The sequence below is a fragment of the Erinaceus europaeus genome, chromosome 4 (genome assembly GCF_950295315.1).
Source record: "Erinaceus europaeus chromosome 4, mEriEur2.1, whole genome shotgun sequence".
NCBI lineage: Eukaryota > Metazoa > Chordata > Mammalia > Eulipotyphla > Erinaceidae > Erinaceus > Erinaceus europaeus.
Window position 1 is genome coordinate 141,101,073 of NC_080165.1, and position 23,292 is coordinate 141,124,364.

Here is a 23,292-nt window from a genome sequence, read left to right on the forward strand (position 1 = left end):
CCCTAGGTGAGCTGCCTTGCTGGAACTCGCTGAGGAATTCATCAGCGTGGCTTTCTGAAGAAGCTAGAGGCTGCCCGCTAACCCCTGGCAGTCAATCTGTCACCACAGATCTGTGCTTCTGCCCACCTGCAACCTCTCCCTGATCCTCAGCCTTAAAAGTCTATTATCTTGGATGTTATCACCTGATTAAAATCTGCTTTTCTTACACCACCCCTTGTCTCTTGATTAAGTCACTGGCCTCTGCAGCAGCCAGCGCGCCCAACCTTCCTTTTGGTCACAAAACTAGCAAGAGACCGAGCCAACAAGCCCCAACAAGCCGAGGAGAAAAACGGGAGAGGGGAAGGGGGAGAAGCATCATTGGAAGATGAAGGAGTCAGGAGAAAAATCCTAAATGAGAGCTAAAATTAAACTGTAAAGGGCTGACGGGAAATTATCTTCACTTATAAGGAAGGTCTCTGCAGGTGGGCCCCTTGATAGTCTAAATGCATGATACAGATCTTCCAAAAATAATACACTTAGCATTACTGCTATGCTTACTTAAAAATGGGAAGAAAGACAAAACTGAATTCATTTGCCATCTCTTTTATGTCTTAAAGATAAAATTAGTACGTGATATAAGAAATATTTTATCCCTGTTACTTTGCAAAGTTAACAGAAAAGCCTCATAATCTTACATTCGAGCCTAAGAGTGACAGAGGGTGAGGTGGGAGAGACAGCATCATAGTTATGCAAAAAACTTTCATGCCACAGGCCTCAAACTCCCAGGTTCAATCCCATTCATCACCACAAACCAACCAGAGCTGAGCACTGCTTTAGTAAACTCACTCCCCCATCCCCCAACTAGAGCTGAGCACTGCTTTAGTAAACTCACTCCCCCATCCCCCAACCAGAGCTGAGCATTGCTTTAGTAAACTCACCCCCCATCCCCCAACTAGAGCTGAGCACTGCTTTAGTAAACTCACAATTTTCAAGTTAGAGAAGAACCCCCCCCCCCCCACAATTTTCAAGTTAGAGAAGAACCTTCTATGGAAAAAAAAAAAAAAAAAAAAAAGCCTGACTTCCCTGAACAGACAATCCCACCAATGTGTCCTGGAGTGTCGCCTCCCCAGACCCCTGGCCCACTAGGGAAACAGAAAGAGAGGCTGGGAGTATGGATCAACCTGTGAACGCCCATGTTCAGCAGGGAAGCAATTACAGAAGCCAGACCTTCCACCTTCTGCACCCCACAATGACCCTGGTCCATACTCCCAGAGGGTTAAAGAATAGGAAAGTATCAAGGAAGGGGATGGGATACAGAGTTTTGGGGGTGGGAATTGTGTGGCATTGTACCCCTCTTATCCTTTGGTCTTGTCAATATTTTCATTTTATAAATAATTTATTTTTAAAAAGGGCAAGGCTTTTAAATTAACTGAAGTTATATTTGTATAGTACTTGCAGGTGAAGAAGAAGAAGAACAAAAAGACTACTAGACCTGAGGTTGGTTAACTTTAATAAATTCAAACACATTGCTTTCAATTTTAAGATCATCTCCCAAAAAAGACAGAACAAAATTATCTTAATTTGCAATTGACTGTTACTTTTACTCCAGGTTGCCTGATATAGTATAGCCTGAAATCCACTGTTTCCTTTAGTTCAATAAAGTTCAACCTCTGTCCTGGCCAGCCCCGCCTCCTAATGAGAAAGGGATTAGGCAGGCCTGCTGCCTGACTGCCTGCCTGCCTCCCCTCCTTCCTTTCTTTTCCTAATTTCACTTCTAGACTAAAGGCTAAGGTTAACTGAATAGTTTTAAACACTTACTCTTGGTTTAGGATCATTTAAGAAAAGTAGATCTATATCAGAGCTGGGGAACATTCAGCCTTGGCCCATACACGGTCTGTGAAATCATTGGGTCTGGCCCTGCCAAGGCAACCACAGAGGGGAGGGGACTTAACATTCAATAAATCTAGGAGTTTAAAATAATAATAATAATAGTAATATATATATATATATATAAAATGCTAATTCTTTTTTTTTTATTTTTCCTCCTCCAGGGTTATTGCTGGGCTCGGTGCCTGCACCATGAATCCACCGCTCCTGGAGGCCATTTTTTTTTCCCCTTTTGTTGCCCTTGTTGTAACTTCGTTGTGGTTATTATTATTGCCCTTGTTGACGCAATTCGTTGTTAGATAGGACAGAGAGAAATGGAGAGAGGAGGGGAAGACAGAGAAGGGGAGAGAAAGATAGACACCTGCAGACCTGCTTCACCGCCTGTGAAGCGACTCCCCTGCCGGTAGGGAGCTGGGGGCTCGAACCGGGATCCTTACGCAGGTCCCTGCGCTTTCCCTGCGCTTTGCGCCACATGCGCTTAACCCACTGCGCCACCGCCCGACCCCCATAATGCTAATTCTTAAGTTGGTAATTCTGTATGTTCTTTGCTGATGTTTTAAATATCCAAATGGCCCTTAACAGAAAAAAATGTCCCCACCTCTTGATCTATATAAATGTTAAGTATTTGTGGTCATTCTATGTCCTGATACCACTCAGAAAACTTTAAAGCGCAAGGGTGGAGGAGTAGAGTAAAGCCAACTACTACCAGAGAGCAAAATAAAAATGTAACCTATTCATACTCTCAAATCCCTTACCAACCTCAACAGCAATATACCCAGTAGTTTTAATGGAGATTCAGTGTCAAGTGTTTGTTCTCAAGTGCAGTAGAGAATATTCTGTTTTTAAGACCACAGAGTATTTCTAGGGCTTGGACACCACAGTGAATTCAGAGTGCCTGCCATAATTATTAGTCCGCCTTGCCACTGATGAAATACTTATGTGTGTAAAAAACATGCTACCCTTTCTGTAGGAGTTCAGATTAGCTCATATTAAAACCAGAAGACAAAATCCATCCACACAAAACCACAGTTGTCTGATAAAGTCAAACTTGAAAGTGTTACATCTTGTCCCCTTACCATATGTGGCAAAAGTCCTTCTTTGCTGCTCAAACATAAAGTCATTGATATGAGCTGGTTCAGCATATCCAGAGAGCATATTCCTGGGAGCAGCCATTTGCTGTGTCCTAAAGGGATTTTCTGGTCCAAACTGCAATGTTGTAAGAGAAAACAATCGAAGCAATCAAAGCACAGTTGGTAGAATGGTAGAATACAGAACGTACGATTTATTTTCAACTTTAAACCACCAGAGGCCAATTAGCCTTTTTGGGGTTAGGTTCACCATATGTAGCACAACGAAGCAATAAGTGATTAAGACTGTGTTAGCCAGGACTGGAGAGGAGCCTATCTCACTGGCAAGACTACAATGTGGCTATTTAAATTAAGTTCATTGAAATACTCAGTTCCTCAGTCATAGTCATTACATTTCAATAGCTCAACAGTCAAAGAGTTCTTGGCTGCTGCATTTCAGTGCCACAGAAGCCATGTGCAGGGCCATTTTGGTGACTTTTCCATCAATGATGGCACAGTGGCATTAAAAACAGAACACAAGGAACAAACAAAATAAAAACCACATCTCTCACTAGATTCTGAGTTCCTCAAAGGTGGAAGGTTGAGAATCCTTAGTCCTTCAGAGCACTGGACATAACAGAAAGCATTTATGAAGGGGGGCGGGGCGGGGATGGATCAGAATCACACTGAGAGTGGAGGACAGAAAAAGAGCCAGTAAAGGTAAAGTGGAAAAAAAAAAAGTACAGTGTTTGAAAAAGCCAATAAAAAAATGTTACCAATACAAATTGAATTTCTCCATTCTGAAAAGTTCTATGGGAGTCTTACACAAAACAGAAATCTTATAACCTACTGCTTTATAAGCTAGAACTTTCCAGAATGACTTTCCAAATGTTACTTAATTTGATTTGTACAAAAGTCCTGGACATTTTGAGAGGTTCTCAACCTTAAGTTAAAAAGAAAAAGGGTTGGACTGGCAAGACAGTTCACCTAAGCAAGTGCCTGGTTCTACTGGGGGAAGATTCTGAGGGTGAGTGTGTGTGTGTGTGTGTGTGTGTGTGTGTGTGTAGTCATCCTGGAGTGGGGAAGGCCTGGGATGGTGAAGCCTCAGTGATGACAAACAGAAAATATTCAAAGGTGAAGTAATTTAGTATTTTAGAAACAACAGTTTTGTTACCTGGTTAGAACCAAGGTTAAATGAACCCTAGTCTAACATGTTATTATGTCATGTTTCTTTAACTTATATTCATAGTCTCTAACTTAAAAAAAAATAAGAAGAAAAGAAAAAGAAAAGAGCTTATCAAGAAATAGCTCAAATGGTAGAGTTTAGGCTGAATCCCTTGTTCCCAAAAGGTGCTATGACTTCTCTCCATTCTACCACATCTGAAATAAATAACTTTCAAAAATGAGTTAAATTTACAATGAAATATATTATGTGCTATTAATTTAATGCTGTTATAGAAAGCACTAGGGAAACTGAACTCTTTTTCTGTTTTAAAATACAGACTAATGTGAGCTTCCCACTTGGGGAATAGTGACGTTAGAACGTATATTTTTATTTGAACTCTGGAAGGTCTACTATGATGAAATATTTTAACATTAGAACTTCTTAAGTCACTACTATTAGAAACCACCTTTACTTATGATAGACTTTCAGAGTCAAATACTAAACCATTATTTTTTTCTGTTGCTTTCTTTAGATATCACATAATGCAAACATCTAAATTAAATGTTAGATCTGTTTCACATGAAAATTATTATTTTCTATTGACAGCTCCCATATTTACATTTAAAATTATTCAAAATTAAAAAAAATCTCATTTGTATATAAAGTTTGTATTACTATTTATTTTTCAATTATAAGAAGATTGTTCAAGACTCTGCAGCCTGTATAAATGCTTCTTATCCTAGCATGGGTAGAAATGTAGGGAGAACATTTAGAATGCTGAATGAAGTATGGCTGCCTTCATTCCGTCATGACATCTGTTACAAAATCAGAAATCATTTAAAAATGACTTTAAAATATGATCACAAAATCATATAAGAAGGAAATCTCCTAGATGCTCAGCCTGCTACAGTCAGCTACCATCTGCAGAGTAGCACTAATATTTCCGAAAGGAAAGAACCTAAAAAGATAAAAGCCATCATTACCTTTACTGTTACTCATACAATAAATTTCCAATGGTTGTGTTTCTATTTTCCATTTTTTAGAAGGAAAATATAATTTTCATCTTTATCTTATTACAATTTGACAGATTGTTTTTCTTCCTGCAGATCATGTTAAACTCGGCTCTTTTCTTTGCCTCAGGGCTATTACTGGGGCTCGGTGCCTGCGCTACCACGAATCCACTGCTCCTGGAGGCTATTTTTTTCCCTTTTTATTGCCCTGGTTGTTTTTATCGTTGCTGTGGCTATTATTATTATTGTTGTTACTTATGTCGTTGTTGGATAGGACAGAAGCAAACAAGAGAGAGGAGGGGAAGACAGAGGGGGGGAGAGAAAGACACTTGCAGATCTGCTTCACCACTTGTGAAGCATCCCCCCTGCAGGTGGGGAGCTGAGGCTCGAACCAGGATCCTTATTCCGGTTCTTGCACTTCATGCCATGTGCGCTTAACCTGTGGCACTACCGCCCCACCCCCGGCTCTTATGTTTTAAAGAACAAGTTTCAGTATTGAGAACTTTGCTTTCTATGTGAATACTGATGCACCTATTACAGCTAAGGATATCTTGCATGTGTTATCCTTAAAGTATCTAAATATTTATATGTGGGGGTATAGCATAATGATTATGCAAAGAGACTTTCATGCCTGAGGCTCTCAAGTCCCAGGTTCAATCCCCCACACTGCCATAAGCCAGAGCTGAGCAGTGGTCTGTTAAGAAAAATAAACAAATAAACAACAACTAGATTTCCAAACACTTGACAGTTAAATGAGTTTACGAGTACATTGGTAATCAGGTGTTCTTCTTAAGTATCCACTGAAGTTAATCAAGTATGAATATTTAATAGCTCTTAGTTAAGATAAGACTGAAGACACCATATAGTCTATTGTAACCGTAATCTCTCTGTACCAAAACATACACATATATGCTTTTTTTTTTTTTGGTCCCTCCAGGGTTATAGCACCTGAAAGAACCGATGTTCCTTCACCTGACTGAAGTAGCAATTTACTGACATGGATGGAAGAAAAGCATTTTCAATTTGCTGATGTTGGTTGGTAAAACCAAGAGCCATGTATCTTATGGGATGGAACTTCTCAAAAGCTTCTACTAAAGAGAATACTTGAGAGTAAATGTCTTAGTAGTTTTTCAGAGTATCATAGGAATTATGAAAGGAAAATTTACATTAATGAATTCATCACAGTGAAAAGAAACTATATGAAATAACCATAAATCTACATATTGAAAGAAGTCTAAGTTGTTGAATAAAGAATAATATACACTTAAGTGTGTTCTGGGCTTTCACTGAGGATTTCTTGCAGTCCTCAGTTTTAAGACATAAGCAAAATGTAAAGTGAAGAGAGTACTGATTAGCAGTTATTATTATCATTATTACTATTGCAGGTTTGAAAAAGATAACCATAATTCAATTTTATTGCCAGGACACTTCAATCTTGTAAGACAAAAGTGGTTTAAATGTTAACAGTATACAAAAATTTAAACAGTGCAGGTTCCATGATGCTGAATCTCTTTCTTCATTTACATTTTTAAATTTACATTTACATTTTTAAAATTCATCCAAACAATATTTATAGCCGTTCTTACAGCCAATTTTTAAACAGTAATTGGCATTTCTTCCTTCTTAACTTTTAAAATATTTATTTTCAGTTCCACAGGCTGGTGGTATGGATCAACCTGTCAACACCCATGCCCAGTGGAGAAGCAGTCATAGCAGCCAGCACTCCCTTTCTGCACCCCCAAAAGATTTTTGGTCTAATGATAGGATAAGTAGACCAGAGGGCTCCGTACCACCATTCCACCAGGACCCGAAGCATTTTTCACCAAGAATTTTGTTTTTACACCATCAGTGAATGGGAAGGGAATCTGGAAAATACCAGAGGAAGTCAGACACGGTTGCTCTTATCTGAGAGAGATGAGGGAAAAAGGAAAGACACCTGGAAGTGGTAATAGGTGGAGGGGTTACTTAGAAAGGAAATGAAGTCAGATTGTTGGGGAAAATGACAGTACAAAAAAAAAATTAAGAAAATACATAGGCATAGATGGAAGTAGCCCATATTGATGACATCGGGGAAACCACTGGTTTCCAGTAGAGGGAACTGGGAACACACAACTTCAGTGGTGAGAACTGTATGGAACTATATCTCCCGTATCTTACATTTTTGTAAATCAATCTTAAATCACTAATAAAAACCATAAAAACAACAACAACAACAAAAACCTTCATGTTATGCAAGTTAAGCCAAAAGGAGAAAGCCAATACCGAATGATCTCACTTAAAAGTAGGACTTAGTATATGGGGACAGGGAGGGAAGGAACAGCGTGAAATGTGGACTGGACAAGGTGTAGTGGATCGAAGCAAAAGACTGGGGGAGGGATGAGTTCTCCACTGTAAACTAAGTCCACACACACACACACACACACACAAATCAATATTTAATACTAATGTAATACCACTATTTTGCTTTAGCAAGTCATCCATTCTTGTATTAAAGCACTGAATTTTAAAATAGAAAAATAAAACATAAAAATTTAAAAAAGAAGAAAGGAAGTGAAGGCAGCACCGTAGAAAAGATGGATAAGAAGAAATATGTCTATATATAGACATAGGCATAAAGTCAGAACATATCTGTGACCTTGGGGCAACTATTGCAGTTTCCACTGGAGAGAGAGGTGAGGACACACAACTCCGGCTGCAGGAATGGTGTGGAATCATACCCCTATTATCTTCACAGTTTGCAAATCACTAATAAAAAATGAAAAGAAAATATTTTTCCAATTCCAAAAAGTACTATTATTTTTTTAAGATTTTTAAAAATATTTTTTATTCCCTTTTGTTGCCCTTGTTGTTTTATTGTTGCAGTTATTACTGATGTCATTGTTGTTGGATAGGACAGAGAGAAATGGAGAGAGGAGGGGAAGGCAGAGAGGAGGAGAGAAAGGTAGACACCTGCAGACCTGCTTCACCTTTGTGAAGCGATTCCCCTGCAGGTGGGGAGCCGGGGGCTCGAACCAGGATCCTTACTCTGGTCCTTGCACTTTGCGCCATGTGCACTTAATCTGCTGCACTACCTCCTGACTCCCCAAAGTACTATTATCTTAAGAAGCTTGAAAATTTCCCTGAGGTTTATGGGTTTGGAAAACCTAAAAAACACATGCTTCTGTAAGCAGGTCTAAAAAGACCAAGTAAAATGAAGAAAATCAATAGACCTGAAACAATGACTACATGTCTTCAAATTCTATCTATAACTTACAAAAGTGGATCTCAGTAACTAGGTATATACCATTTAGAAAAAGTTCGTGGTTAGGAGGGAGAGACAGTATTTTATAAAACAGCCAGTATATTCAATTTCCTGAACTATAAAAGTCAAAGGCATAGGGCTATACCCTGCAGAGGCCCCCCTGGTTTTCCTAGTCTACAGGAGTTGTCAAGAGTGCTCTGGGGTTGGGGAAACCAGTAGTAGTGCACCAGACTTTCATTCCTGAGGCACCAGAGGCCCTACAGTCAATCCCCAGGACCTCCAAAAGTGAGTACTGAGCTGTACTCTAGTCTCTCTCAAAAAAAAAAAAAAAAAAAAACCACTGATCTAGGCTCAAATTGGAGACTTGGTATTTGGGCTATAAAAGAGGGTTGAGTACTTACTTCCCAGGGTTGTGGTGGAGACGGGATGAGATGAGGCATATTAATGAGTTTTAAATGCCTCACTAGAGTATATGGCAGGCACCACTATACAGTAGTAAAGCGTGTGTGTGTGTGTGTGTGTGTATACATGCAAGTACAGGTAAGCCAAGCATGCACCACTATACAGTAGTAAAGGGTGTGTGTGTGTGTGGGCATGCACCACTATACAGTAGTAAAGCATGTGTGTGTGTACACGTACAAGGACAGGTAAGCCAAGTCAAAGAAATAAATTCAGAAGGGGCTGGAGAGACCTCATCAAACACGAGCAGACCTCTTACCACATCAACATCTCTGCCAACTCTCCTGTGATTAAGCAACTCCCCACACTTAAGAACCTTGGAAGTCTCTTTACCAAATATTAAATCAAGACCTAATCTTGATCTTGACACCCAAAGCTTCCTGTAGCAGGAGACAAGTTGTGTACAACTGTGAAACCATTCCAGCTGTACCTTGTGCCCTCCCGTGCTGATGACTAAGCCATTCCTGGGCTTTTTTTTATATATATATATATCCTTTACGATTTGAATCATGTTGTTCCCTTCTGCCTGGAGTCTTCCCACAGAAAAACTTGCCTAGTCATTAATGCCAACAGTATCACTATATATAATAACCAAAATTACCATTTATTAAATGTTTATTCTGTGCCAGAGAGATTCTTTAGAACACCTCGCACATTATCTAATCTGACCTTGTAATGCACTAAGGCGAAAATAATCTTCATTATACCTCGCTTTGTCCAGAAAAATGAAAACCAGAAAAGCACCTCTTTTTCCACGATACAGAAAGGTGTTGTTCCCCATCTCCCACTCTCAAAAGCCCCTACGTGACCTTGCTACTGAAATTTTATTTGTCTTACATTTTCTAACGGCAATTCTCTGGCATCTCTAGGTTGACAAGCAAACATTCTCTTCACTTTTTAAAAGCAGAAGGTCTAGAAATTTAACCTTTTAAAAAAGATTTTCCTAAGTGCACACATTTCACTACTTTCTTTTTTTATTAATATTTTCATTAAATTAGAAAAACTAATTATGTCTTATTCCAAATAGGTAGTAAGCTTTGTGATCACTTTTTATCAGTTGCCGTGTTAGTAAGACACTTCTTTCTAGTGTGTAACCACAGTACTTGTAACAAGATGTTTCCAATATACTAGGCACCCATAAGATCAATACTAAAAACAACACTTTCCCCCTGATGGCTAACTGATAATGTTCTCTTATCAATGCCCAGAAGGTGCTGAGCTGCCTCACCACAAAGAGCCAGACTTTGTCAGCGCTACTAGAGCTCCTTTCTCAGATGACATACTTGCAAGTGATCAGATAGCTGCAGGTGAGGTGATAAGCAGCAAACGAGTATTTTAAATACTCTCATAAAAGCAAATTCTTTACGTCTTTGAAAACCTGAAAGATATAATTCCTAAAATTTTATTTTTGTATACAATTGTGAGGAAACTTTAAAATAATTCACCAAATGCTTATCTACCTAAGTAGACCTCAATAAGAGGCAGAACGTTACATAAAACCTGCTTTCTTACCTCAGGAGCAAACATGGTTTCATAGGTAGGGTTATACTGAACCTCTTTCACAGCTGGGTCAAGGTGAACTCCAGTCTCCAAATCTTCCTAAAAAAAAAAAAAAGAAGAAGAAGAAACAACCAAACATTAAAAATATGACAAGGCATTATCCCAAGGCATATTAAGGTCACATTAGCTACTTAAATACCAACTTTATGATTACTACATTCGTTCTATATGATTTATAATTCTTATAATCACAGATTAAGTAAAAACAATAGCTTTAAAAGTTAAAAGTTATTTTTCTTTCAGAGCAGCAATTTTATACCACCTGAACAAATAAAAAAAAATTCTGAACTAGTCAATACCACTTAAGTCTTAAACTAATGGGAGAGACTAACACTCCTTGGGTAAACTCACAGGGCATTCCGGTGTGCCTGTGTCCCGCCAGGTCACTCACGCAGTGAAAACATGCTATTCAAGTATCAACTGTCTTTCTTTTAACACAGGGCATTCAAGTTACATTTTGAGAAATCTGAAGGGTGTCCATCTACAAATTATGTTTTGGTAAAGTCAGAATCCCAAAAGTGCCATTAGGAAGAAGCGGAATCGAAGTTGTTGAGATTCTACCCTCAGCAAGTTACACCTTTCTGGAACACGTCCTGTCTTCACCTAACCCTAGGTCTGTGCTCACTTAATTCCTGCTTCAAGGGCTCAGCACTCATTTCCTGTAATTACTCAAAGGACAATCCTGCCTTGGGGGTTCTGTACTCTCTTCTTGGAATGTCCTTTTTTTTTTTTTTTGGTATACCTTCATAATTTTTTCTTTTTCTTTCAAGGCTCCACTCAGTTTTCTCCCACTTCCCCCCTTCCCCTACCTGATTTTTCTCCATTATAGCTGTCACTGGACACGGGTGTTGTCTACCTCCTCTTACAAGCTATTTAAGTTGGATTTAGTATGCACAAGTATGTTCTTTACTCCAAGAACTCTCCCTGTTCGGGTCATCTGCTCAACTGACTTCTCATGGATATACAATGCAATGTAAAGTAACACTACAAATTCTACAAAGGCTGGATATGGCCATGCTGCCAGGGTGTTGAAGCAGCAGCAATGACACTGGCAAATGAAGAGATGCAAGAGTCAAACTAGAAAACTGACATGAAAAGTGGCATCATTGCCACAGAGTTAGTCCCAAATTTTCACATCCAAAAGCATGCTTCATCAGGCTGCTGCGTTTCTCTTATTCTTCAGAGAGAGAGTCCTTTAAATTCCCTCTTCAGTTCTGAAACTCTCTGGGTCTTTGTCTCAGCATGTTCTTCTCATGACTTTAATTTACACCCCAAGTCTCTTGTGAGTTCCTTCTCTTGATATTACTGCAGTCCTCTGCACTACTTCTCCAAAGGCCTACTGGGATGTGGAGGCAGGAAGGCCTGAGTAGTAGGGTTGCCGGGGTCTTTCTGCGGTAGAATTGGTCACACTGGTGTCTGGTTCGTTCACGCGGAAATCTAGTCTTGTGCTGTGGGAGATCCACACACTGAAGCCCTCTATCCTTGTTCAGGCTCCAGCACGTCTCGCCTACTCTGTTCCAACAGCTTTCATCTGGTCTAATACAGCCTTCTTTGAAAACTACTTGCTGATTTTTAATTGTCATCAGGGTTATTGCTGGGGCTCAGTGTCGGCACAGTGAATCCTGGGTTCCTGGTAGCTATTTTATCATCCCCCCTTTTTATCAGATAGGACAGAAAGAAACTGAGAAAGAAGGAGAAAGAGAGGGAGAGAGAAAGGGAGACACCTGCAGGCCTGCTTCAGTACCTGTGAAGCATCCCCCCGCTGGTGGGCAATGGGGGTGGGAGGCTTGAACCTGGATCTCTGTACATGGTGACATGTGCACTCAGACAGCGCACCAATGCATGGTCCCCTAGTTGCCGATTGCTAAAGAAAATACCAAGCACTTTCCTACTTTGTGTGCGCTGGCAATGCTTCTGCGGTCTCTGGTCCTTATTCACGTTCCTGTATTACCTAGTGCCTACTTTTAGTCTCCTTTCCTGCTGAGGAAAACTGCACCTTTGTCTATAGTCCTGGGCATCTTGAGACACTCACAGCACTTTTGATAGTATAGACTTTATTGCACGTGTCTTTTATTTACATTTTATACCCTCACCGCTTAGTAGAATGTAGAACACTTAGCACATGTTCAATAAATGTTAAATTGAGAAAAGAAAAGTCAGATCTATGTGCAACTTAGACATGAAGAAGATTAACCAAAGGTTACTGAATCTGCCAGATATGGGACAAGAAATCTTTGCTAGAGAGGTTTTGGTAATGAGTAGAGAAAGGAAAGACAAAGTAGTAAGGGGAAGAGATACAGTTAAGGATTTAGCAAAACAAGACTAATATTTTTTTACTCTCAAAAAACGTAAGACGATTAAAGAAGAGGAGAGATGAGGTGGCAGACTGGAGCATTTTCAGGATAAGTTTGGTTTTTTTTCCCTCTTCTTTTGGAAAGACTTACGTGAAAAATGTAGTCACTTGGAGGCTTGAGGGAAGAGGTGAGTAGAGAGAAAGACAAGGAAAGGTGAAGACAACCGCAGTTAGGACTCACCAGCAGAGGAGGGAGGGGAGACAGCCCAGGACCCAGTGAGAAGATGAACCTTTGAAAAGAGAACTTTAAGCTGAAACAGAAATGGCAAAGATAAGAATGGGTGACAGGTGACAGATAATAAGAGACGGTCAGAGACGTTGGTAGCCAGGGTGGGTTTTGAAGTCTTCTTCATGTAGTCAGGAGCACAGACACTGTCAGAAAACAGGTGTGGGAACTGTAGATGCGCCTGTCCATTCAACAAACAGTGACGGTCTACTGGCAATATACCAGGGTCTACAGAAATGGGCAAAATAAAATCTCTGCTCTTGTGTAGGATATATTCTAATGGGGAAGTGAAAAATGTCAATATAAATTTAAGTAAATTATAAAGTTAAAGGTAATATTATGAACAAAAATGCTTTACAGTGAAAGAACCAGGATTAGAGATGTTCTCTCATATCATCCTTAAAACACTTCTGTGAGGCGTTAAGCAAGACCACGTCACTTGCCCCAACGTATTAATAGAAAGGGAAGAATTTAAAGTACACAGTGAACTATGTTAAAAAGACCCAATTAACAACAACAATAAAAATAATAATAACTGCTAGCAGATGTATCAGTCAAGGTTCTTAATTGCAAAGCAAATGAAATCCTCTCAGAACAGACTGATTAAACAGTACTGGATCCTTTTTTTTTTTTTTTTCCTCCTAGCAGTGCCAAGGATAGAGCATCAGTTTTGGGGCCTGGGGAGACAAAGACTGCAAAAAGACTTTCAGGCCTGAGACTCCTTAGTTCTCAGGTTCAGACCCCAGCACCACCAAAAGCCAGAGCTGATCAGTAAGTACTCTGGTGTTGTCTCTGTTTCTTTCTCTCTGAATCTTTCATTAACATAAATAATATATATGCATATACATATAAGAAAGAGAAAGAGAAGGAGGGAGAACGAATATCACTTTTGGAAAATAGGCAGAAAAAGTGAAAGTACACTGATGGAATCAGAATTCAAAAAGCAGCCATGACCAAAGAGTCGAGGAAGGATGAACAGTCCACCTTAACTGCTATGGCTGCCGTGGATACTACCACTGAAATTAGATAAATATTGGCCAGCACTGTCACTTAAAAGTATTTGGGGGGGGTAGGCAGAGAGAGCATAATGGTTATGCAAAGAGACTCTCATGCCTGAGAGTCCCAGGCTCAGTTTCCCCACACCAACATAAGCTAGAGCTGAGTAGTGCTCTGGTAAAAATAAGTTATATATAATTCCTTGCAATATTCAACAAAAGAGATCCAAAAGGCCAAGAAACATGAAAAAAAAAATGCTCCAAGTCACTGACTGTCAGAAGTGCAAATAAAGATTACAATGAGATAACCACTTCACTCCTGAGAATGTCATACATTAGCAACGATAGCAACAACAAATGCTAGAGAGACTTCAGGGTAAAGGAACCCTCCTGTACTGCAGGTGGGAATGTCAATTGGTCCAATGTCTGTGGAGAGCAGTCTGGAGAACTCTCAGAAGGCTAGAAGTGGAGCTACTCCGTGACCCTGCAATTCCTCTTCTGGGACTATATCCTAAGAATCCAAAAACACCCATCTAAAAATATTTGTGTACACATAGACTCAAAGCAGCACAATTTGTAATAGCCAACACCTGGAAGCAACCCAGGTGTCCAACAACAGATGAGAAAGTTGTGGTATATATAAACAATGGAATACCATTTAGCTATTAAGAATGATGAATTCAGCAGTCCGGTGGTAGCGCCGTGGCGTAAAGCATAAGGACGAGGGTAAGGATCACGGTTCGAGACCCAGGTTCCCCACCTGCAGGGAGTCACTTCACAGGTGATGAAGCAGGTCTACAGGTGTCTGTCTTTCTCTCCTCCTCTCTGTCTTCCTCATTTCTCTCTGTCCTATCCAACAACGATATCAATAACAACAACAATAACTACAACAACAATAAAAAAAAGGGCACCAAAAAGGGAATAAATTTAAAAAAATGTAAAAAAAAAAAAAAAGAATGATGAATTCATCTTCTTCACCTCATCTTGAATGGAGCTTGAAGGAATCATGTGAAGTGAGATAAACCAGAAAGAGAAGGATGAATATGGGCTGATCCTGCTCACAGTTGAGAAATAAGAACAGAGAGAGGAAACCAAAGTAGAACTTGGACTGCATTTGGTGTATTGCACCAAAGTTAAGGACTTTCTTTGGGGGGTGAGGAGAGGGGCTTTCAGGTCCTGGTGCAAGGTGGTGGAGGAAGACCTAGGCTTGGGGTGAGAACGTTCTGCAGAAAATTGAGAAACTTTACACAGGGTCCAACAACTGTACTTATTGTAAATCATTAATCTCACCCCAATAAAAATATTTTTTGGGGGGAGTTGGGTGGTAGCGCAGCGGGTTAAGCATAGGTGGCGCAAAGCGCAAGAACTGGCGTAAGGATCCTGGTTCGAGCCCCCGGCTCCCCACATGCAGAGGAGTCACTTCACAAGAGGTGAAGCAGGTCTGCAGGTGTCTGTCTTTCTCTCCTCCTGTCTTCCCTTCCTCTCTCCATTTCTCTCTGTCCTATCCAACAACGACGAAATCAGTAACAACAACAATAATAACTACAACCATAAAAAAAAACAAGGGCTGTTGGTATGCATGAGACCCCTTCTGTTTCATTTGGTTTAAATCCCCCCTGCTTAACACTATTCTATTTACATAACCACTTCATTCTATTTACATAACCACTGTTAACAAGTTCCACCCTCCCTCCAGGGCATTTGTGGTTCAGTGATAGGATTCTCGCCTAATCTGCCCCCTCTTTGTCACACTCTGATTTTCACCAGTCACTTTTCTCTCCACCCTCTCTATGTCACATCCTGTTTCCACCTTACTTGGCAAGTATATATAAAGACAGCATTGTGAGTTTTACGGTACTGTACTTTGAGTTTAACTTAGCTCGTCTTAGATTGTGCTGCGTCCTGCATGAATAAAGAGATACTGCCTACAGCTCAACCATGAGTCTCTGTTCGTCTGTTACCCGCCCGTGAAGCCAGCCCAGCGAAAACAACATAACCCATCGAAAACAACAAAGGGCAACAAAAGGGAATAAATAAATAAATACTTAAAAATTTTTTTTTGAAAAAGTATTCCTTTGCTTCTTTGTGGATGAGCTTCAGATCAGAACTCAGGAGAGTGTACTTCTCTGGCTAAGTCCAAAGCACAGGCCCCAGTACTCGTTGGAAGCGAGCTGCAAGAGCTAAGAATAGGAGGTCGGGAGAAATGTTCTTCATATTGTGATTCTTAAGGAAAGGGGTTCAAATGCTGGGCCACCTACAAGATGGTAGGTAGAAGGCAGACTGAGATAGAGTCCTAGAACGTACATGAGAACCTTATAGATTAGATGTAGTATCTTATGGAGTCTTCAAGTTACACGGTTACATACAAATTGCTTAAACCGCATAACATGGAATCATGTTCTTCTCTTGACAATCAACTTCTAATAACAAACTGTTTAAAATTGCAAGAGTTTAGCTAGCCACTTTCAGGCCTTCCCAACAGATATTACAGAATAGTTTCTAGAATCACGTTGTAATATGACTTGTCAAACTTTCCCAATTAAGGGCATTTCACATATTCTAAATATGAATTATTTTGGAGAGTTCCATAAGACGCAAAAAGGATCAAATGCTAAGTAGGATTTTGAAAGAGCTACTCTTTGCCAATAGTTATATATATAAAACAAATACAAATAGGTCTCAGTCTCTAGTTCATGCTAAAATGACAGAGCAAATTGAATAACACTCCATAAAAAGAAGGGCTGTTAATTTTATATTTAATTAGAAAAACTTGGACAGTACTGCAACCTTGTCTCAATACCCATGAGGAGTTCAACGGCAATTAGGCATGCAGCTGGAATTATCACTGAATTACAACTTTGTAATGCAGTTTTAATTACATCTATAAAAAATTAAAGTTTATTAAGTGGAGGGCACCTTATGGATCAACTAGGTTTAAAGAGTTGTGTTTTTTTTTTTTTTGGTTAACTCAAAGTAATTTCAGAATAAAATTAGTACTATGTAATTTTCGGTCCTTTTCACATTTCTGTTGCAGAAATAAGAAAACAATCGTTACTGAAGGCGATTTGCCAATTTATAGAAGTTCGTTCCCTGGGAAGTGGAAAGGAAAAGCTTCCTAAACTGAGAATTTAGGTGGATGAAATCAAAGGGTAGAGATTCACACAAAGGCATTATTTACTTTTCTTTCTTTCTTTTTAATATCTTAACATTAGAAGACTTTTATTTTCCATTTATAAATTTCTTTATTGGGGGATTACTGGTGCGCAGTCGACAGTAAAATACGATAGTTTGTATATGTGTAACATTTCCCCACATAATAACACAACCCCACGAGGTCCTCCTCTGCCATCACATTCCAGGACCTGAATCCTCCTCTGACCCCAGAGTCTTTTATTTCGGTGCAGTACACCTAAGGTATTATTTTTCTTAACTTCAAAGTGAATTAATAACCAGTTCTTATAACCCAATAGAGCTCATTACATAATTCCCAATCAAGTTTGAACCAGAAGCTACTTAATCATTGGCATACACTGGAGAACACAGGTAGGTTGAATTGGAGTTCTAGAATGAGAGGAACAGCTCTGATCCTTGAAGCGATGCCTTAACCATCTCCAAAACTCCAAACTGTAAATCAAAGATCAAGATATGTCCTTTATTCTCCCATAGAACCAGCATCTCTTCAGAAGGGAAAGGGGTCCTCACCCCTCCTCTGCTTCTAAAGGATTTTTATGCAATAATCGCTCCTGGAGTTTCTTCCATGTAACTGAGAAGGCTGGTGTGAATTCTAGAAACATTCTCCTGCCTCTACTCAACCAATAGATCCAACAGATTTCCAAACCACATGCTTTCTTTTCTTTCTTCCTCTTTTTTGCTTATTTTATTCATTCTCTCACCAAAAATATTGTCCTGAACTTTGTCTATTAGGCATTGAAGACTATGCCTATATACTAACAGCAATCTTTGGGCCTCAGGGTTTCACAGGGTCTGTTGGGGTGGGATTAACTAGCCAAAGCAATGTAGCAAGTGCTACATCTACATGCGAAAAGGGGATTTGGGTAGAAAGAGGAGGAGTTATGTACTTATGACTGAAGGACAGCGTGAGTGTGGGTGGGGAATTTACAGAGATTAGTATGGGCAAAATCTTTTTTATTTTATATTTATTACTTATTTTGGAAAGAGACAGAAATTGAGTGGGAGGGGGAGAGGGGGAGAGGGAGAGAGAGACCTATAGCATTACTTCATCGCTTATGAAACATCTCCCCTGCAGGTGGGGACAGACGACTCAAACCAGGATCCTTTCACAGGGCCACATGTGTTATCAGATGTGACACTGCCCAGCTCCCCAGGAAATATCTTTAAAAGATTTATTTAGGTAATTTGATAGGGTGTAGTGGGGGTGGAGAGGAGGCAGACACTAAGTACCACTCAGCTCTGGCTTATGGTGGTGCCAGATTGCATCTTGGGACTTCTGGGTCCTGAGCTCTGCTATGTGAAGCTATCTCCTTGGCTCTGGGTAAAATGTTTAGTGGAACAAGAAAATAAGATCCCAAAGCTTTGTACAGTTCATGGGAGAGTACAGGCCTAATATGTTCCATAAGAAACTTATTCTTTGGGTAGGGAAGTGCTATCACACTAGAATTTAGAATGATCACTCCAGATGCATTGTGAAGAAAAGAAATGGGCTGTGCAACTGGGAGGCAAAGGAGAGAGGGGGCCAGGCGGTGACACACTGGTTAAGTGCACACACCACAATGTGCAAGGACCCAGGTTCAAGCCTCTGGTCCCCACCTGCAGGGGGAAAGCTTCATGAGTGGTGAAGCAGGGCTGCAAATGTCTCTCTGTCTCCCCTCCACTCTCAAATTGTGTCACTATCCAATAATAAATCAATAAATATACTTTTTTTTAAAAAAAGGGGGGAGGAGAAAGCAGACACTAGACCAGTTAGAAGTTATTATAATTGTCTAGAAAATAAATGTTAAGAACGTGTAAGAACTAAGTCGGTCGGGGGCCATGCAGTGGTGGCACACCTGGTTAAGCGCACACACTACAGTGTGCAAGGACCCAAGCTCAAGTCCCTGGTCCCGTCCTGCAGGGGGAAAGCTTCACGTGTGGTGTAGCAGGGCTGTAGGTGTCTCTGTCTTGCTCTCTCTCAGTCTTCCCCTCCCCTCTCAATTTCTGTCTCTCATAAATAAAATAAAATGTTAAAAAAGAACTAAATGGGTAGCAGAATAGGAGAGATTTGATAATTATCACGGAGTCACAATGGACAAGACTCACTACCTAAAAATAAGTATTGAAAGAAAAAAAAAATCAGGGGCCGGGTGGTGGCGCACCTGGTTGAACACACTGGTTACAGTGTACAAGGACCTGGGTTTGAGCCCCCAGTCCCCACCTGCAGGGGGAAAGCTTTGCAAGTGTTGAAGCAGGGCTGCAGATATCTTTCTGTCTCACTCCCTCTCTATCTCCCCCTTCCCTCTCGGTTTCTGGTTGTCTCTATCCAATAATAAAGATAATTTAAAAAAAAAATCAATTATTACTCCTAGGAGAGATTAGGAAGACAGGAAGTAAGGCTATTGCCAGTGGGGATTGGGAAAGGGCTTGATTTGAGAGACATTCATGAAGCAGAAATGATAGAAGCAACTAAATATATGACTAGCTTCAGGGCCTGAGAAAGAAAAAACCAGATCCCTCTATTCTTAACTATGACTAACAGTTGACAGGATCATTAATCAAAATGAGAAAAATGAGTGAAATGGATTTCGGAGGAAAGAAAGCATATTAACATTTGACTGAATTGGATGTGTGAGAACCACCTGGAGGAGCTTCTGGAGCTAGCAAGAAACTCAGAATTAGGAACATGAATAGACACACTGACCAGTGGAATAGAATTGAGAGCCCGGAAGTAAGCCCGCACACCTCTGGACATCTAATTTTTGACAAAGGGGCCCAGACTATTCAATGGGGGAAGCAGAGTCTCTTCAACAAACGAGTGCTGGAAAAAATGGGTTGAAACATGCAGAAGAATGAAACTGAACCACTACATTTCACCAAATACAAACGTCAATTCCAAGTGGGATCAAGGACTTGAATGTTAGACCACAAACTATCAGATACTTAGAGAAAATACTTAGAGAAAATATTGGCAGAACTCTTTTCCACATAAATTTAAAAAACATCTTCAACGAAACAAATCCAATTACAAAGAAGACTAAGGCAAGCATAAACCCATGGGACTACATCAAATTAAAAAGCTTCTGCACAATAAAAGAAACCACTACCCAAGCCAAGAGACCCCTCACAGAATGGGAGAAGATCTTTACGTGCCATACATCAGACAAGAAGCTAATATCCAAAATAAATAAAGAGCTTGCCAACCTCAACAACAAGAAAATAAACCCATCCAAAAATGGGGAGAGGACATGGACAGAATATTCACCACAGAAGAGATCCAAAAGGCCGAGAAACACATGAAAAAATGCTCCAAGTCTTTGATTGTCAGAGAAATACAAATAAAGACAACAATGAGATATCACTTCACTCCTGTGAGAATGTCACACATCAGAAAAGGTAACAGCACCAAATGCTGGAGAGGTTGTGGGGTCAAAGGAACCCTCCTACACTGCTGGTGGGAATGTCAATTGGCCCAAACTCTGTGGAGAAGAGTCTGGAGAACTCTCAGAAGGCTAGAAATGGCCCTACCCTATGATCCTGCAGCACAATTTGTGATAGCCAAAACCTGGAAGCAACCCAGGTGTCCAACAACAGAAGAGTGGCTGAGCAAGTTGTGGTCTATATACACAATGGAATACTAGTCAGCTATAAAAAATGGTGACTTCACCGTTTTCAGCCGATGTTTGGATGGACCTTGAAAAATTCATGTTAAGTGAAATAAGTCAGAAACAGAAGGATGAATATGGGATGATCTCACTCTCAGGCAGAAGTTGAAAAACAAGATCAGAAGAGAAAACATAAGTAGAACCTGAAGTAGAATTGGCATATTGCATAAATTAAAGGACTCTGGGGTAGGTGGGTGGGTGGGAGAATACAGACCCAAAAAGGATGACAGAGGACCTAGTGGGGGTTGTATTGTTATATGGAAAACTGGGAAATGTTATGCATGTACAAATGATTGTATTTGCTGTTGAATGTAAAACATTAATTCCTCAATAAATACATTTTTAAAAAAAAGAAATACAGAATTAGAAATAATGACAGTGTCGGGAGGTCAGACAGTGGCAAAAAGTGGCTGAGTGTATACATTACAGTCCATGAGGACCCAGGTTCAATCCTCTGGTCCTCACCAGCAGGAGGAAAGCCTCACAAATGGGGAGACAGTGCTGCAGGTCTCTTTCTCCCCCTTCTCCTCAAATTCTCTGTCTCTAACCTACATAAAATATTTCTTAAAAGAAAAAAAAAACATTTAAGAACTAGTAATAGTGTGCTTGACTTATCTGACATGTTTAAGACGCTATGGCAAACCATCAACTCCATGAGATAGGGTACCCATGCTATCCCCACTTTACAGATGAGAAAAACCATGGAAACAAGGCTGAAGCATCATATCCAAGGCTACCACACGGGTAGGAGGCAGGATATAAAGCCTGGCAGTCTTGCTTTCAAGGCCTATGCTAACCACTTCTACCTGTTCACCTGTGAGCCATCAGAAGCTCGGACTGAGGTTGAAGGCCTGGGAGAGGCTGAGTGCAACAAAAAGGAGTAAGAGAACGGTCCTGGGAAGCGCCAGTAATACAGGGCAGGACAGAAGAACAGGAGGTCAGAAGACTAAAGACGGTTCCATGGAATCTAGAGGGAGAGAGAGCTTCAGGAAAGAACTATTTCAGAGTCATCCGGTGCAGATAAATTGAGTGGCAGAACTTAAAAACTAGAAGGTGAACAGCATTACTCGGAGAGACTTATTTCCCACGAATTGAGGGCTAGGTTGCACTCTGTTAAGGAAAAAAAATAAGATGAAAGAACGCCTAATACTTGAGCTGGGAAAGGACGAAAGACTCTGGCTGTTTTCTGCAGGGATATAATTTTAGGGAGTTTCTTTCATTATGAAAACAGGATGTTAAGTATTCTTTCTTTTTTTAAAAAAAATTATGTATCTACTTTTACTTATTATCTTTATTTATTTGATATAGACAGCCAGGTATCCAGAGGGAAAGAGAAGACAGAGAGAGAGACAGAGAGACCCTGCAAACCTGCGTCACCACTCATGAAGCTTTCCCCGCTGCAGGTGAGGACTGGGGGGTTTGAACCCAGGTCCTTGAGCACTGTAACATGTGCACTAAACCACGTGCACTACCACCTGGCCCCATCAGTATTCTTTCACATCAAAGGTTGATTCGTTAAAAAAGTAAAGTTCAAGTGGCCTGGGAAGTGAAGCAGAGGAAACAGCACTGAATTTTCAAGCAAGGTCCTGAGTTTAATCCATGGCAGTGCTACAGTGATTTATTTCCTGGTTCAGCCTCTTGCATTTAATTACTAAATAATATTTTAAAGTAAAATCTATGAGTAGCTCACTATGGACCTTTAAAAGACTTAAGTTACAGAAACGGCTTTGGGAACATCTGAAATACAGAGAAAGCAGTTGCATACTGCCTCCACTCACTTAGCCCTTCCTGAGTTCCTGTCCATTCCTTTTCCTCTCTAGTGGGCCTGCACCACTCACTCACTTCTACCAGATCTTTCTCAGGAGCTCAAACACACTAAGTTCAAGACTTAGAGTTCAAGAATCTTTGCCGTAGTTTTTGCACATGACTGGCTCCTTTTTCAAAGCTGTTAGCACTTCTCTAGCCAATCTATAAAAGTCAGATTCCTACCTTTCCCTCTACTCACCCACGTGGGACTTGCATCCCAGTGGCTTGGTGTTTTGTAGCTCTGCAGTACTGAGCACTCTCTGTAATCACTACAGTCGCTCCTATTTTATTGACAGCCTTTTCCTACTAGGATGTATACAAAGACGTTTGGCCTTCTGACCTGTGTCTTCGGGCAGATAACACTTGTTCAAAAACTGTTACAATGAACTATGTGACCCAATTTCTTCCTCTTTCTCAAGTGGCATCATGCATCTCACTTGTTAAATCTGAGTCCTTAGGGATTTAGAATGCTTAAGGTTCTAAGTTTCCATATATAAATACCCTGGCAAACACAATCACACACGCTGAACATTTACTGCACTGTCCATAGACACCAGGCTCTGCGCCATAAGCTCTACTTGTATCACAGGTCTCCGCAATAATCCTCTTACACAGAGCAGTGCCAAGTATTGCCACTGCACAGGGCAGGGAAACAGAACTTGTCCAAGTTAAGGCAAGTGATGAAATCGGGATCGGACTTCAAGATCA

The 23,292-nt window shown here is 40.3% G+C and overlaps 2 protein-coding genes across 2 annotated transcripts in view; one reads left to right on the forward strand and one right to left on the reverse strand.

Annotated features, from left to right (window-relative positions):
* The window catches only part of METTL24 (methyltransferase like 24), a 194,147-nt gene extending 186,709 nt beyond the window's left edge, over window positions 1-7,438 (forward strand). Inside the window, exon 7 of the mRNA XM_060190639.1 lies at window positions 6,758-7,438. The gene's annotated coding sequence lies outside the window, so the exon portion shown is untranslated. The remainder of the gene's footprint in view (window positions 1-6,757) is intronic.
* CDC40 (cell division cycle 40) overlaps window positions 1-23,292 on the reverse strand; it is a 47,094-nt gene that overhangs the window by 23,078 nt on the left and 724 nt on the right. Inside the window, exons 2-3 of the mRNA XM_007531163.3 lie at window positions 10,321-10,407; window positions 2,943-3,072 (exon numbers count right to left, since the gene is read on the reverse strand). Coding sequence (XP_007531225.1) covers window positions 2,943-3,072; window positions 10,321-10,407 — 217 coding nt within the window. The remainder of the gene's footprint in view (window positions 1-2,942; window positions 3,073-10,320; window positions 10,408-23,292) is intronic.